Genomic DNA, 18,017 nt, shown 5'->3' with positions numbered 1-18,017 from the left:
TACCTGATAAAATACAATAATTTTATGATGGTGAGAGTACATTAAACCAGCCTTTGTAATTCTGTACAGTTGGCTGCAATATAAATCGAATTACGCTGCTTTCTACGTATAGCATGTTACAATCACTTATATTTTTGTATGTTCTGTATGTGTTTTTCTATTAGGATTATAAGTATTTTGAGTGTTCTGGGAAAAGCTTGCCAACTTTTAGTTTGGAAGAAAAAACTGAGATCTGCAGTTTGAAAATCTTTACAGAATTACACTGCTATTAGAGAAACAATGTTATATACACCCATGGAACGGCCATATTCAGCCCATTTTACAAAAAGCAACAATCACTCTTAGTATTTTGTACTTTTACGTATGAATTTCTAGCTTTTTTTGCACATCCAGTGTACTTAAATTAGAATTTATGCTGTGCTTAGTTAATACGATTTATTCCTGTGTAATTTACATACAAATTTGATGATTTTGATAAAATACGATTTTTAGTGAACAATTTCTTTTTTATGATTTTTGATGCACCTTAAAGTGATGGTAAATCCAAGCGTATAAAAAACCCTAGGATTTATCATCACTAGCAATAAACATTAGCTTTAGTCATCGTTTACTAAACAAATTTTGTGTTAATCTCATCCTATCTGTGCTTAAACTATATCGCTAACTCAGCGCCTCCGGCCGCGCACGGCACAGCGCAAATTTTTCAGAAATGGTCAGTCTCCTAAGCTTACATTCCTGCTTTACAAATAAAGATACCAAGAGGACAAAGAAAAATTGATAATAGGAGTAAATTTGATAGTTGCTTAAAATTGAATCATGAAAAAAAAAAATTGGGTTTCATATCATTTAAAGGGACATGAAACCCAAAATGTTTCTTTCATAATTCAGATAGAGAATACAATTTCAAACAACTTTCCAGTTTACTTCTATTATTTAATTTGCTTCCTTCTCTTATTATCCTTTGCTGAAAGGTTTATCTAGGCAAGGCAGGAGCAGCAGAGAACCTAGGTTCTAGCTGTTGATTGGTGGCTGCATATACAGTATATACCGATTGTGATTGGCTCACCCATGTGTACTGTTAGAAACCAGTAGTGCATTGCTGCTCCTTCAACAAATGATACCAAGAGAATAAAACAGATTAGATAATAGAAGTAAATTAGAAAGTTGTTTAAAATTGTATTCTCTATCTGAATCATGAAAGATTTTTTTGGGGTTTAATGTCCCTTTAATTACTGTAAGTATAATAGATTGTGATTTGTTCAAGTGAATTGTAAATGTGCAAATATACTGTATATATATATATATATATATATTTATTTATATATATCTCATACATTGTAAAAGGCCAAGTATGTTTGTCCGATGCAGTCATGCGCAGTAGAGTCTGCAGCGTTAGACAAACATACATGGCCGTAAGGAAGGATCAGTCAGTGACCGCCGACTGCGCAGAGCAATGTGCAAGACTTCAAAAGGCTGTGAGCAGAGAGGGACATAAACTGCTGAATCATAAAAGTTTATTTTGACTTAAGTGTCCCTTTAATAGACTACAGTATATTGTAAACACAACTTCTAAATGCAATAGGAAACAAAAAAATAGTGTAACTTTATTGTTATGTTCCATTTATTGCGTTGGTTTGGATCCGAACCCACAATATCTCCGAGGTACGCATGTTGTTTTCTACAGCCTATAACAAATACTATCTTGACTTTTACAGAAAAGGGAGAAAGAATATCTAATCGTAGATATCGAGCTGAAGAGGAAATAATACCACAAAAGTAAGTTGCAATAGCACATTCCTTCATCAGATTTTGTAATAGCAAACTATATATAGAGCACAAAAACCTCTCAAACAAGTTCCAACTTGAAAGCTTTATCCAGAATACCTAAAGTATTCGAAACAGGAACTATTTACAATAGGATTGTTTTTTTTTCTCTTCATCACAATTTGTTCTATTAAGAGGATACTTTGATAAATATGTACCAAAAACAATAACATAATTTAAACACATGATTATGATTAGATACCAATAAATAGTGATTAAGCATGTATTGGCACCTTAAAAATAGAAAAATATGACTGCTATATTAAATAATCATTGTTTGCTTGTTATTTTTAAAGAAACAATAAATGAATGAAAATCTTCCATCCACTTACCCCTCATAAGCTATCTGAAGCACCTCACTTCACCTCACCTCATTCTGCTTTTTGATGTTAAAATCCATCTTGAGTTTTTCAATATTCTATAGCCTTCAACAAGTTGAAAGTAAAACGTTTGCGCATAAAAATACTCAGGTGAGCTAACTTTAGGACTTTGGATATCGCTGACTCCCTCTCCTCATAAACTTCTATGGGGTGTACTAAACAAAGCTTTTTCTATTAATTGCTCGTGTGCTAACCTAAAACTGCGCTAGATCAACTGCACTGAAGCGAAAGTGCATTTGAAATGCTTCAAATTCCTATTTTCTTCCCTTAGAAGAAAATATCATTTTTATTTTTAAATATATATTTCTGTACTTGTATATGAATATGTACAGATATCGATATAAATTGTATATACAGATATATATAGAAATATATATTTTAAATGGAAAAAAAATTCTAAGTGAAGAGCATAGGAATTTCAAGTATTTTGTTTGAAGATATTTGACTGGATAGGGCTCAAACATATATATATATATATATATATATATATATATATATATATATATATATATATATATATATGTGGGTCTAAACATACATATTTACACATGCGAACACATTAATATATATATATATATATATATATATCAGCCTTCAACAAGTTGAAAGTAAAACGTTTGCGCATAAAAATACTCAGGTGAGCTAACTTTAGGACTTTGGATATCGCTGACTCCCTCTCCTCATAAACTTCTATGGGTGTACTAAACAAAGCTTTTTCTATTAATTGCTCGTGTGCTAACCTAAAACTGCGCTAGATCAACTGCACTGAAGCGAAAGTGCATTTGAAATGCTTCAAATTCCTATTTTCTTCCCTTAGAAGAAAATATCATTTTTATTTTTAAATATATATTTCTGTACTTGTATATGAATATGTACAGATATCGATATAAATTGTATATACAGATATATATAGAAATATATATTTTAAATGAAAAAAAAATTCTAAGTGAAGAGCATAGGAATTTCAAGTATTTTGTTTGAAGATATTTGACTGGATAGGGCTCAAACATATATATATATATATATATATATATATGTGGGTCTAAACATACATATTTACACATGTGAACACATTAATATATATATATATATATATATATATATATATATCAGCTACCGGCCACTTTGTTAGGTACACCTGTTCAATTGCTTGGTAACACAAATTGCTAATCAGCCAATCACATGGCAGCAACTCAATGCATTTAGGCATCTAGACGTGGTGAAGACGACTTGCTAAAGTTCAAACCGAGCATCAAAATAGGGTAGAAAGGGGATTTAAGTGACTTTGAACATGACATGGTTGTTGGCGCGAGATGGGCTGGTCTGAGTTTTTAAAAAACTGCTGATCTACTGGGATTTTCACGCACAACCATCTCTAGGGTTTACAGAGAATGGTCCAAAAAAGAGAAAATATCCAGTGAGCAGCAGTTGTGTGGACAGAGGAGTATGGGCAGACTGGTTTGAGATGATAGAAAGGTAACAGCTTTTCACTCTTAGGGCAAGGTTACGAGTAGCGCATTAACGGCTAGATTTAGAGTTTGGCGGTAGCCGTGAAAACCAGCGTTAGAGGCTCCTAACGCTGGTTTTAGGCTACCTCCAGTATTTGGAGTTACTCAAAAAAGGGTCTAACGCTCACTTTTCAGCCGCGACTTTTCCATACCGCAGATCCCCTTACGTCAATTGCGTATCCTATCTTTTCAATGGGATTTTTCTAACTCCGGTATTTAGAGTCGTGTCTGAAGTGAGCGTTAGAAATCTAACGACAAAACTCCAGCCGCAGAAAAAAGTCAGTAGTTAAGAGCTTTCTGGGCTAACGCCGGTTCATAAAGCTCTTAACTACTGTACTCTAAAGTACACTAACACCCATAAACTACCTATGTACCCCTAAACCGAGGCCCCCCCACATCGCTGCCACTCGATTAAATTTTTTTAACCCCTAATCTGCCGACCGCCACCTACGTTATCCTTATGTACCCCTAATCTGCTGCCCCTAACACCGCCGACCCCTATATTATATTTATTAACCCCTAACCTGCCCCCCACAACGTCGCAGCCAGCTACCTACAATAATTAACCCCTAATCTGCCGACCGCAAAGCGCCGCTACTTAAGTTATCCTTATGTACCCCTAGTCTGCTGCCCCTAACACCGCCGACCCATATATTATATTTATTAACCCCTAATCTGCCCCCCTCAACGTCGCCTCCACCTGACTACACTTATTAACCCCTAATCTGCCGAGCGGACCGCACCGCTACTATAATAAAGTTATTAACCCCTAATCCGCCTCACTAACCCTATAATAAATAATATAGCTCGCATTCTATTGGCTGTTCCGATCAGCCAATAGAATGCAAGCTCAATCTGATTGGCTGATTGGATCAGCCAATCGGATTGATCTTGATTCTGATTGGCTGATTCCATCAGCCAATCAGAATATTCCTACCTTAATTCCGATTGGCTGATAGAATCCTATCAGCCAATCGGAATTTGAGGGACGCCATCTTGGATGACGTCCCTTAAAGGAACCGTCATTCTTCAGTTGGACGTCGCCGGATGAAGATGGGTCCGCGGTGGAGGTCTTCAGGATGGAGCCGGTCCTCATCGGATGAAGATAGAAGATGCCGCTTGGAAGATGATGGTTGCCGGTCCGGATCTACTCTTCTTCCCGGATAGGATGAAGACTTTGGAGCCTCTTCTGGACCTCTTCAGCCACCGGATGATGGATCGCCAGCCCCCGCTTGGGTTGGATGAAGATTTTGGAGCCAGGACCGATCGGTGATACCCGGTGAGGTGAAGACAAGGTAGGATGATCTTCAGGGGCTTAGTGTTAGGTTTATTTAAGGGGGGTTTGGGTTATATTAGGGGTATGTGGGTGGTGGGTTGTAATGTTGGGGGGGGGTATTGTATGTTTTTCTTTACAGGCAAAAGAGCTGAACTTCTTGGGGCATGCCCCGCAAAGGGCCCTGTTCAGGGCTGGTAAGGTAAAAGAGCTTTGAACTTTAGTAATTTAGAATAGGGTAGGGCATTTTTTATTTTGGGGGTCTTTGTTATTTTATTAGGGGGCTTAGAGTAGGTGTAATTAGTTTAAAATTGTTGTAATATTTTTCTTATGTTTGTAAATATTTTTTTATTTTTTGTAACTTAGTTCTTTTTTATTTTTTGTACTTTAGTTAGTTTATTTCATTGTAGTTATTTGTAGGTATTGTATTTAATTAATGTATTGATAGTGTAGTGTTAGGTTTAATTGTAGGTAATTGTAGGTATTTTATTTAATTAATTTAATGATAGTATAGTGTTAGGTTTAATTGTAACTTAGGTTAGGATTTATTTTACAGGTAATTTTGTAATTATTTTAACTATTTTAGCTATTAAATAGTTCTTAACTATTTAATAGCTATTGTACCTGGTTAAAATAAATACAAAGTTACCTGTAAAATAAATATTAATCCTAAAATAGCTATAATATAATTATAATTTATATTGTAGCTATATTAGGATTTATTTTACAGGTAAGTATTTAGCTTTAAATAGGAATAATTTATTTAATAAGAGTTAATTAATTTCGTTAGATTTAAATTATATTTAAGTTAGGGGGGTGTTAGTGTTAGGGTTAGACTTAGCTTTAGGGGTTAATACATTTATTAGAATAGCGGTGAGCTCCGGTCGGCAGATTAGGGGTTAATAATTGAAGTTAGGTGTCGGCGATGTTAGGGAGGGCAGATTAGGGGTTAATACTATTTATTATAGGGTTAGTGAGGCGGATTAGGGGTTAATAACTTTATTATGATAGTGGTGCAGTCCGCTCGGCAGATTAGGGGTTAATAAATATAATATAGGGGTCGGCGGTGTTAGGGGCAGCAGATTAGGGGTACATAAGGATAATGTAAGTAGCGGCGGTTTACGGAGCGGCAGATTAGGGGTTAAAAATAATATGCAGGGGTCAGCGATAGCGGGGGCGGCAGATTAGGGGTTAATAAGTGTAAGGCTAGGGGTGTTTAGACTCGGGGTACATGTTAGGGTGTTAGGTGCAGACGTAGGAAGTGTTTCCCCATAGCAAACAATGGGGCTGCGTTAGGAGCTGAACGCTGCTTTTTTGTAGGTGTTAGGTTTTTTTTCAGCTCAAACAGCCCCATTGTTTCCTATGGGGGAATCGTGCACGAGCACGTTTTTAAAGGGTTGGCCGCGTCCGTAAGCAACTCTGGTATCGAGAGTTGAAGCTGCGTTAAATATGCTCTACGCTCCTTTTTTGGAGCCTAACGCAGCCTTTATGTGGACTCTCAATACCAGAGTTATTTTTATGGTGCGGCCAGAAAAAAGCCGGCGTTAGCTACGCGGGTCTTTACCGACAAAACTCTAAATCTAGCCGTATGAGTTTTCTGCACGCAATGTGATCTTTTCACAATCAATTTCTATTGCACAGGTATTACAGGTTTTGAAAAATCGCGATTGCGTAAACGTGCATTCGCCTTTTACACAACAATCCTATTAGCGCTCGAAGAGCTGTAGTTATGTTTTGCACAACATAAAAGTTTAATGAAACACTTCAAAAATACATAACAAAGTACATTTACACACATTCTAACATTGTCGAATAAAAATTATTGTAACAAAATATTACACACAAAAGTTATAAGGGCTCAAACATATGAGGTCTCGGGTGTTAAAAAACAAAAAGCCGACACAGGAATTTTACATTGACATACCTACACATACATAGAGAAACATGGATTTATATGTATAGAGATAGGTTTAACTATGGAGATAATGAAAAGATTTCACATTACAATTTTATGCTGTCAGACAGAGCAGGAGCGAGCTGCACTGAGTGTAATGGCGCGGTCGGGCCAGGCTATGACAAGACAGCTGGCCAGATGTGCTGAGTGTAAAAAACAGACCCGCTCAGTAGAGCGGGTCTGGAAAACACTCTTTTTTATAGCAATTCACCGGCAATATTAGGTTATATAACTCTAGCACTAATATAATGTTATATAATTGTGCACTATGTGCAGAATTATATAACATTATTTTCTATGTTTACTGGCCCTTTAACATGCGCACAAAATAAGTTATTTTGCAACTTGTAATAGCTGCTTAACCCCAAAAGCCATAACGCATGCAGTGTTTTCACAACTGATTTGCCACCGACTTGTAATCTTGCTCATAGTGAGACTAGGCTCTGTGTGCACAGTGAATTATCTGCTGCCGATCATGGTCAATTGGTAGATCGGAGGATGTTTTCCCTACAGTCAGAATACAAAAAAATATTCATTCAGTTAAAACAAATATTGTCAGTACAGCAGCAGCTTCAGCTATAGCTCAGTTTTATTTTAGGTGTATAGTAACCCTACTCCATTTTAATTTAATTCAGAAACTTGCCAACAACGATTGACTATTATGTCTTGATTTAGAATGAGAAGGGACCAAAATGATTTACAGGAAAACAGAAAAAAAGAAAAAGAAGAAATGGGAAGCAAAGTACAAGATGAGAACGTTCAGCTGAAGGCAATAAGTGACATGGACAACAAGGTATATAGAAGTGTGCTATTGGAATGTTTATATGTTTCTAAGTAATGATAAATGCTGTGGTTTTGTCACATTAATTTTAGCAGCTGATACTAGATGACAGTAAAGCTTGTGATGTCTTCTAAGAAACAGACACACTTTTTTGTTTTGCAAAAATTGCATGGAGAGAAAGAGTGGAAGGAAAAAGGAAGTTGCGGAAAACAAAGTCTTAAAAATATATGAGGAAGAGCAATTCAGGGGAAATCATATGTTTTTTAAATAGTATGGTCATGTGAGTTCATGTGAAGGAGGGAATATTAACAGCCAATAGATGGGTGGTGATAGCATTCTAGGAAAGCTGTAAATCTTTTGTTTAGTGCCCTTGGCCGGGTCCTGTTGGTGTTTTGTACCATTACCTTTGAAAAACAGTATAGATTATACCAGCAGAGTGTTTCTGGTTACAGAGGATACTGTTGTTATGTACAAGCAGTCACTTGGTGACATTACTGAATAAATGTTAGACATGAAGATGTATTAAACACAAAGATGAGTCTAAGAATAATATGCAGATATATTTTTAAATTCTATTAGTAATGGGTGTTGCAATATTGTAACCTAGATATTCTTATGTTTAAAAGTACTTATTAGTGTAGGTTCACATAGCTTCCGGTAACTACTTAGAAACACTTTGGCACTGTTTCCTTCAATATGGCATTGTAAGGTTCTGACCCTTTAAATAGCCCTGAAACCAGCATTAGCACATAGGGATGCAATCAGCTATTATCAGGCTGCAGTATTAGGTACTTACCAACTTTTTTTTTATACTATAAATGTATTTGCAGACATGTAAGGAAAGCCTTTAAGGGCAGGAAGGGGTTAATTCAGACTGGAAAAACATCCATCTTAGATTTCTTGCTGATACATTAGATTAGAGTATACCTTAATGTCCCTTTAAATGAAAACACAGCCATGCAGTGTGTTACCAATTCATGTCTGTGAAAAGCATTCCAGCCTCTGTAAACCAAATTTGTGTGAAAAAAGGGTAACATCTTTATGCAAGATAGCTACAAAATGTAAATGTTTGTGTGCTGTGCCTCATTAATAATTTAAATTATTTTGCACAAATTTCTGTACATAACTTGAAAAAATGACAGTACAAACATTTGTTATCTCTAAAAAATACCATTACAGTGGAGCACAAATGATAGCACAGGGTGAGTTGTCAATATTGTAGCCCAGCGCTAAGAATAGCACCAATCTGGTACGTACATACACATAACATTTAAATATATACTTCCGCCGATAGATTTCTGGCCCGTAAGCTCAGGGATTGTGCGGTCCAGGCCAGGATCCCATCGATCTCTACAGCAACAGGCGCAGTTCACTCACCAAAAGATATTGGGAAGGCATTTGCCGACTACTATACTTCTCTGTATAATCTCAATAATGACTCTTTAGGAGTAGACGCCCGTAGAACAGCGACTCAGCAGTTCCTGGCGAAACTGGACCTTCCCTCCCTAGACTCAGATTCTGTAGATGACCTGACTGCTCCTTTCTCTCTAGAGGAAATCAAAACAGCCATTCTAACCTTGAGGCCGCACAAGGCTCCGGGTCCGGATGTATTCACGAGCCTCTTCTATCGCACCTTTGCCCAGCTATTATCGCCTCTCTTGCTCCGTCTTTATGGTGAGGCTAGGGAGACGGGAGCCTTCCTCTCTGAATTCCTGGAGGCCAATATCCTGACTATACCTAAAGAAGGGAAGGACCCGACACTCTGTGGGAGCTATCGGCCCATCTCACTTATTAATGTGGACGTGAAAGTCTATGCTAAGGTCCTTGCAACCAGGCTTGGAAAACACTTGCCCTCTCTGGTCCACTTGGACCAAGTGGGATTCATACAGGGTAGGCAGGGTACGGATAACACCTGTAGGTTACTAAATATATTTATGGAAGCAGCAGATATGGGGTTACCCCTCCTCACCCTGTCTATGGACGCAGAAAAAGCATTTGACAGGGTGGGGTGGGAATACATGTTCTGTGCTCTGGAGCGTTTCGGGATTCCTGAGGCGTTTTCGTACAGCTATTGCTGCTCTCTACACCTCTCCAACGGCCGTGGTCAAAGGTATGGGCTTCTGTTCCCCTAAAATTGCTATCAGGAATGGGACCAGACAGGGGTGTCCCCTGTCCCCACTCCTTTTTGCATTAGTGATGGAACCACTCGCGGAGGCAATCAGAGAAAACCCTGAGGTCCAGGGCCTTCAGATGCATGACACACTCCAGAAATTAGCACTTTTTGCTGATGATCTTACTCTCTTCCTCACAAACCCTGTGGAATCACTCCCCCACCTCTTCGAGATTATTGATTCCTTTAGCAGAATATCTAATTATAAGATCAATGTGACTAAAACGGAGGCCTACACGATCCACATTGAACAGCCAGAACAGAGATGTCTTAAGCGAGACTACTCGTTCAAGTGGTCGATGGATGGGATCTGACATCTAGGTGTCTATTTGTCACATGACAAAGACACAGTGCTGCAGGAAAATTACTCTGTCCTACTGTGGGAAGTTGAGGCGAGGTTGAAATCTAAAAAATATGAGGAAATCTCGTGGATGGGCAGAATTGCTGCTCTAAAGATGATGACCCTCCCCAAGTTAATTTATATCATGCGATGCATCCCCATCCCTGTGCCGGAGAAGACCCTGCGTGGCTTCCAAACTTCATTTAATTCCTATATCTGGGACAATAAGCGGCCGAGAGTTGCGGCAGCCACGCTTCAGGCCCCAGTTGACCGAGGTGGGCTGGGGTTACCCAATGTCCAACTATACCACCAAGCGGCGATCATTTCACATGTCTCAGCGTTGGGACCAACCCTCCCCCCTACAAGATGGAGGGAGCTGGAACAAGCTTCCCTCCCTGCTTATGTTGACCTCTCGGATTTGCTGTGGGTTCCCCCGCACTTAGCCACGCGGATTCCAATTTCCAACCAACTCATTAAAAATTGTCAATCGGCATGGTTCCAATTAAGACACCATCAGTTGATTGCCCCGCACCCCTCCCCCATCCACCCGGTCGTGTTACTTCTACAGGGGCTGCCAAACACTCGGCTCACCCCCTGGAAGGCCCTAGAGGTCACTTCTTTAAATGACTTCTACCTGAACGAGAGCCTTCTCTCACCCCAGGAAATGATAACTAAGTTTAGCATCCCCCGCCACCTAGAGTTTGACTTAATGAGACTTAGATCCCTGATGAAGGCATGGGGATTCGTGGTCGATAAGATCAGGGCACCCACTATCTGGGAGGTTAGATGGAAGGCTAGCCTGCAACTGTACAAACCCCTTACTGCCCACTAAAGATCTCTCTTGGGACCACCCACCCTTGTGAAAACCGGATATATGACCTCCTGGGAAACTGAACTGAGACTCTCTTACACAACATCTGACTGGACTAAGGCGATACAGACGACCAAATCTGCACTCCATTTTGCCACAATGGACGAACTTTACTTCAAGATTATCACCAGTTGGCACCTAGTGCCGACCAAACTTCGGACTCTGTATCCTGAACACTCGCCCCTTTGCTGGAGAGAGTGTGGAGAGATAGGGACTCCGCTCCATATGTGGTGGACATGCGACAGACTCCGACCACTTTGGTCAAAGGCCTGTGCGGCCTGTGCTGCCCTAGAGCTTCCGGCCCCAGACACCCCGGGCCTAGCCCTTCTGCATCTAGGGGTAAAAAAACTACCTAAACACAAGAGATACCTACTAATCTACCTGTTGACAGCAGTCAAAATGTTAATAGCTAGGAATTGGAAGAAACAGCAGCCCCCAAGATGGCAGGCAGTAAATGACTACCTACAGTACATTAAAACTATGGAAGATTATGTCAGATACCTTTAGCTTAATCTGGGGACCCTGGGAGACCTACCTGAAGCCGCCTCCATAATGTCCCTCTCTCCTTGTTACTAGTGGCCTTCTCCCCCGACTATATTACTTCCTACCCCTGAGGATGCACCCCGCTGTGACTGCCTTGAGGTGCTCCTCACCATGCTGCCCTCCCCCCCGATGCCTTCATTCCTTCCCCTTATACCCTCCCTACTCCTTTAGGAAGGGAGGGCGACCGAACCTATTAGCATTACTCTCATTTATATACTCTATATGTACTTACTACTCTACTACTTCAAACTGTAAGGCTCATTGGGTATGGCTTGTATTGCCATACACTACCTAAAACATAAAAACATAAATCCATCATTAGACAAACCAATACACAATTATTGAAGAATGCAAATACACAACTGAAGAATGGCTAAATGATAGGTATGACCACTATGCCAGACCTCCTGACCCATTTTGAATGTCATTTAACTTTTTAATAATTACGTGTATTCCTGCTACCACTTATGTCAAGAGAAAAATGTGTTGTTATGTGGTTTTGTTTTATTTTTGTTAATAAAAATATATTTAATAAAAAAATATAAATATATATATATATATATATATATATATATATACTTCCAACAAAATCAGAGGCAAACCAGGATTTCTTCAAAGCAAAAAAGTCAATTTTATTGACGTTTCGGGGAATGAAACTCCCCTTCTTCAGAACAAAAAATATACACACAAACCATGCTTAAATATAGTGTAAAACAAACAGGTACTCCCTCTTCCTGTGAGAAAAAAGCGCAAAAATTACATAATTTCTGGTACAGGCTAGTGTGACCCAGGAAGTTTACAACATTCACTTCCGGGTGTACAGTGCAACCTTAATAAATGTCTACTTGTAAATAACAATTCTCAACATCGGGCATCACAATATTACATCCAGTATATCAATGTGATAAATCACCCATCAACTTATCATACCTTAATATTAAGTGATATCAAATGTGTAATCTAGTGTGTCCTAATCATATAATACCAATATCGTGTGCAATATATCCCTGTCCGTGTTCGCACATCTAATTACCGGAAGTTACATCACTTCCTGTTACCGGTCATACCGGGACCAGTGTTAATAATAACCATGTGTATTCAAGTGCATACAAACTCGTGTTAAATATGCCTGTATTGCCACGATGTAATCAGAGGAACTATAAACAACAAGTAAGTATTAGTGAACTTCAAGTGATCAACCATATATCCAATGTTAAAACAAATAGTACAATTATGCACACACTGAAATTACGAACTGAGAGTATTGGCAACTATGTAAGGTATCTTGGCCCTTATGCTATAATAGGTGATACGAGAGGGTACCTACTTAAACAATAAACATATATCTTAGAACGATACAATTACTGGTTATTATACCACATTCTAAAAAAAAAAATCTTATATGTCAATCATAACATTGTGTTAGTCCAGATCAGGACACTTCAGTGCCATGTAACAGGTGATTTGAGAGCATATGAGACTTGTGGGATGGAACTCTACATTGGTCTAGGGGGTATCGTTTGTTTTAACATTGGATATATGGTTGATCACTTGAAGTTCACTAATACTTGTTGTTTATAGTTCCTCTGATTACATTGTGGCAATACAGGCATATTTAACACGAGATTGTATGCACTTGAATACACATGGTTATTATTGACACTGGTCCCGGAAGTGGCGTCAGTTTTACGCAGTTCCGGTATGACCGGTCACAGGAAGTGATGTAACTTTCGGTAATTAGATGTGCGAACACGGACAGGGATATATTGCACACGATATTGGTATTATATGATTAGGACACACTAGATTACACATTTGACGTCACTTAATATTAAGGTATGATAAGTTGATGGGTGATTTATCACATTGATATACTGGATGTAATATTGTGATGCCCAATGTTGAGAATTGTTATTTACAAGTAGACATTTATTAAGGTTGCACTGTACACCCGGAAGTTAATGTTGTAAACTTCCTGGGTCACACTAGCCTGTACCAGAAATGATGTAATTTTGGTGCTGTTTTCTCACAGGAAGAGGGAGTACCTGTTTGTTTTACACTATATTTAAGCATGGTTTGTGTGTATATTTTTTGTTCTGAAGAAGGGGAGTTTTATTCCCCGAAACATCAATAAAATTGACTTTTTGCTTTGAAGAAATCCTGGTTTGCCTCTGATTTTGTTGAAAGTATCATAGTTACACAGAGTAACTGGGTGGTTGACCCCAGGAGGGCAGATTCACATTGGGAGTGTTAAAGGGACACTGAACCCAATTTTTTTCTTTTGTGATTCATATAGATCAAGCAATTTTAAGCAACTTTCTAATTTACTCCTATTATTAATTTCTCTTCGTTCTCTTGCTTTCTTTATTTGAAAAAGAAGACATCTAAGCTAAGGAGCCAGCCAATTTGTGGTTCAGAACCATGGACAGCACTTGTTTATTGGTGCTGTCCAATCAGCAAGGACAACCCAGGTTGTTCACCAAAAATCATCTAAACTTAAATTCTTGCTTTTCAAATAAAGATACCAAGATAATAAAGAAAATTTGACAATATGAGTAAATTAGAAAGATGCTTAAAATTGCATGCTCTATCTGAATCATGAAAGAAAAAATTTGGGTACAGTGTCCTTTTAAAGGAATCTGACTTAGAAGCAATGCTAGAACCAGACGAATGGTATGAGACTTTTGCAACAGCTACTAGGGGTTTGTTGAGTGCAGACCTCAGAGAAAATACCCTGAAGACAATGTTCAGATGGTACCTAACGCCCCTTAGAATGTCACATATGTCGCAAACCAACTCAGGGTTATGTTATAGGGGATGCGGGGAACTAGGTACATACCGACATATGATCTGGGACTGTGCAAAGATTCAGGTTATATGGCAGTCACTATCATCCCTAATTACCTATCTATTAGATGAACAGGTACAGATTAGCATGGCGCAGGCACTAATCCATGAGCGAATTCCAAAGTACAATAGGCCAATAAACATTTTCATCAGAATACTATGTACAGTGGTGAGAACATGCATAGCAAAATATTGGAAAGTAGGCACACCGACATGGCAAGAAATTAAGTGTAAAATCCAACATATATATAATATGTACAATCAAGCAGCTTGGTCAATGGGCACTAAAGGCACAAACAATGAAATATGGTTCTATAGAAATGGTTTCAACTACTCAATCATACAGTCAATAACCCACTCTCAGGCATCCAATCATTAAACAGGTATACTTAAGATAATGATTATGTTTTTTTATTGTGTTCATTGTTAAAAGTTAGCATAAGTTATTGTAATTTTTTTCTATTTTTTATTTACTTATTTACTTATTTACTTATATATATATCTTTCAGCCCTTCCCTGTCAAACACCTTGTCATATACAATTTTTTGTTTTTTTAAATATAAATAATTGCAATAGCATTATTCTTTACTCAGAAGAAAATGTTATTTTATTACAAAAATAGATGGATATAGATATAAATATATATCTATATACATTTATAGATAGATACATAATACAGTAGCTATGGAGGTATATATTTTAAACATGTATTTATATTTTTAAAAAAATAAAATTTTCTTCTGAGTGAAGAACAATGCTATTTAAACTATTTCTTAATGCACCTGAAGGCTTAAAGGATTACTTTCTGTTATAATTTTTAAGCTAAACAACTAACATATTAAAGTTAATAAACATTAATTAAAACCTACTGACCTATATTTTCTCCAAAACGAAGTTTCATAACGTTCTAAAAGTTATATCTTTTATTTGCTGATGATGTCACGTTATCCTGCCTACTATTTTCAGCACTGCATGTTCAAAATACTTAAACCAATAACTTTGTGTTTAAAGCGCCATTTTGAAACCTAGGTATTGTAAACTGATTGGTACAGAGCAAAGGATACCCACGGAGTGGGTTTGGAAAACAATTAAATTTGCAGACAAGATTTCTGATATACGGTAGAGATATGTTAATGAAATGCTATTGATAAAAAGCGTATTTGGGGTAGTTAGTTAGTAACAGGCATAGAAAATATTTACTTACAGTGGCCCTTTAAGTGCACTTTGGCATAGTACACCTTCAAGGTTAGTGCTCCTGTAATTTGTGAAAAGCCAAAACAAGGTGTTTTAGCGTGCCCCATAAAAGTCTATTTGACCTCCAGATGTTAGCGTGATTGATGCTTTTGCTCGAGCAATAACTTTTAACTTTCAACTCGTAATATGAGTGCAAGAATATAAGCTCTATTGATTTAAAGGGACATGAAACAAAAAAAGTTCTTTTCAGATAGATCATACAATTTTAAACAACTTTCCAATTTACTTCTATTATCTGATGTGCTTCATTCTCTTGGTATCCTTTGTTGATGGAGCATTAATGCACTACTGGGAGTTAGCTGAAAGAGAATGACAAGAGGCATATATGTGCAGCAACCAATCAGCAGCTTTTGAACCTACCTAGGTATACTTTTTAACAAAAGATACAAAAGAGAAAGAAACAAAATAGATAATATAAAGAATTTGGAAAGTCATTTAAAATTGCATGCTCTATCTGAATCATGAAAGAAAAAATCTGGATTTTATGTCCGTATAAATTGAGTGGTGTTAGTGCTCGATAGTGCTAATATTTTTGCGCTCCACTTGTAATCTAGCTCAATACCTGCTTTTTAAATCAGCTGTTTTTATATAGTTATATTTTAAGATATAATTTATTATTATTTTCTTATATAACAATCCCTTGCATATATCTATTATTTCATTTATAAACTCAAAAGCAGTTAATTCTTTTTTTTTAAAGGGAATGTAAAAATCTGTCAAATGTGAGAATTTCTAAAATTATTAATCAACTCGAGGTGATGAAAGTTTGTTTTTGATGGCTGAACAAAAACTAGGTACCAGGTTGGTAGAGCAAGTAGATAATGCAAAAAACGTATTGCTACAATGAACACCCAAGAGACATGCTTCTCTTGCAGGATGTGTTTGCTGTTGTCTGCCCAGTGTAATTCGCCCGCAGCCAGTGCCTTACTGGTGGTGGCACAAAATGCATGAGCAGCCACAGTGATGCCAGGTCCTGCTCTATGCATAAGGCCAGTCATGCAGAAAGTGACTGTCTATTGACACAATGCATTACACTGATTGCAGTAATAAAATTAGATTATTTTTTTAAAACTGATTGTGCCTGATCTTACATAATCTGTTAATAAGCGCTCAGTTACAATGTTCACTATTTTAACATATTTTAAATATCATTAAATGTTTGCTTTGTTGATGATTTTTTTATATTTGTATCTTACATATTTTAGGATTTTGAGGAACAGGTGGATATGAAAGACAGACTTATCAAGAAACTTCAAGATCAGATCAAAGCTCTTACAAAGTCCATTGAAAAAGGTAATGAAATATATAGAAAGAGGTTTTTTGATTGCACAATTAACTGAATATGGGCTATATTGTAAGTGGAGCGCAACAAAATTTCCGTTAGCGGGTACTAACAAAGTTCAAGTTAAATCAATAGCGATCCTATTGAGTTCATATTACAAGTTGAAAGTAAAAGTTTTTCACTCAAGTGCAAGCCTGAGGCGTGCTAACATCTGGAGGTCTGATAGCGTTGCCACGCTAGCTTCCTTTCCCCATAGACCTCTATAAGGGAATGCTACAAAACCCTGTTCTGGTTTTTTGCATATATATATATATATATATATATATATATATATATATATATATATATAATGTATCCAAGATATCAAGAGACTAAACTCGAATGACAGTTATATCACATAACAAAGAGATGGAGTCTTTCCTATATGATGATACTCTATACACAAACAGGAGCAAGCTGGAGGAGTATACATCAGTATTCTCCTAAAACTTTGGGGCTTGGTTAGTAGTCTGAAAATCAACACAATGTAATTTAAAAATAAGCAAAACTATATTTAAAAAAATATAGCTGCAAGCAGCGATAGAGGTGGCCATGCGCATTGACATTGCAATGGCATACAAGCAGCTAAGTCACAATATAAAGCTTTATAGAAGTTTTTACAACTCTAACATTAGCAGTTGGAAAGAAAACACATTTTCGAAATTTTTGCGTTTTTCAAGATGGCTGCCCCACCATATAACCAATACTTTCATCACGATCAGATGTAACTCTAGGTCACAAGATTTTGTGTTACATCAAATTTCACAACTTTAACATAAGCGGTTGGAAAGAAAACACGTTTTCGAAATTTTCGCGTAAACCAATATGGCTGCCACAGCTTGTGACCAATTCCTTCAACATGGACAACTGTGACTCTAGGTCACAATATAAGGTTATACAGCAAGTTTCTCAGTTCTAACATAAGCAGTTGCAGAGAAAATAGATTTTCAA

General features: G+C 37.4%; 1 protein-coding gene across 1 annotated transcript in view; it reads left to right on the top strand.

Annotated features, from left to right (window-relative positions):
• Positions 1–18,017, top strand: part of MYO5C (myosin VC) — a 315,165-nt gene that overhangs the window by 261,690 nt on the left and 35,458 nt on the right. The window contains exons 31-33 of the mRNA XM_053717482.1: positions 1,716–1,776; positions 7,615–7,732; positions 16,951–17,038. Of these exons, the coding sequence (XP_053573457.1) occupies positions 1,716–1,776; positions 7,615–7,732; positions 16,951–17,038 (267 nt within the window). The remainder of the gene's footprint in view (positions 1–1,715; positions 1,777–7,614; positions 7,733–16,950; positions 17,039–18,017) is intronic.

The sequence above is a fragment of the Bombina bombina genome, chromosome 6 (genome assembly GCF_027579735.1).
Source record: "Bombina bombina isolate aBomBom1 chromosome 6, aBomBom1.pri, whole genome shotgun sequence".
NCBI classification, from domain to species: domain Eukaryota; kingdom Metazoa; phylum Chordata; class Amphibia; order Anura; family Bombinatoridae; genus Bombina; species Bombina bombina.
Note: the sequence above shows the minus strand (reverse complement) of the source record. Positions and strands in the feature narration are given on the sequence as shown.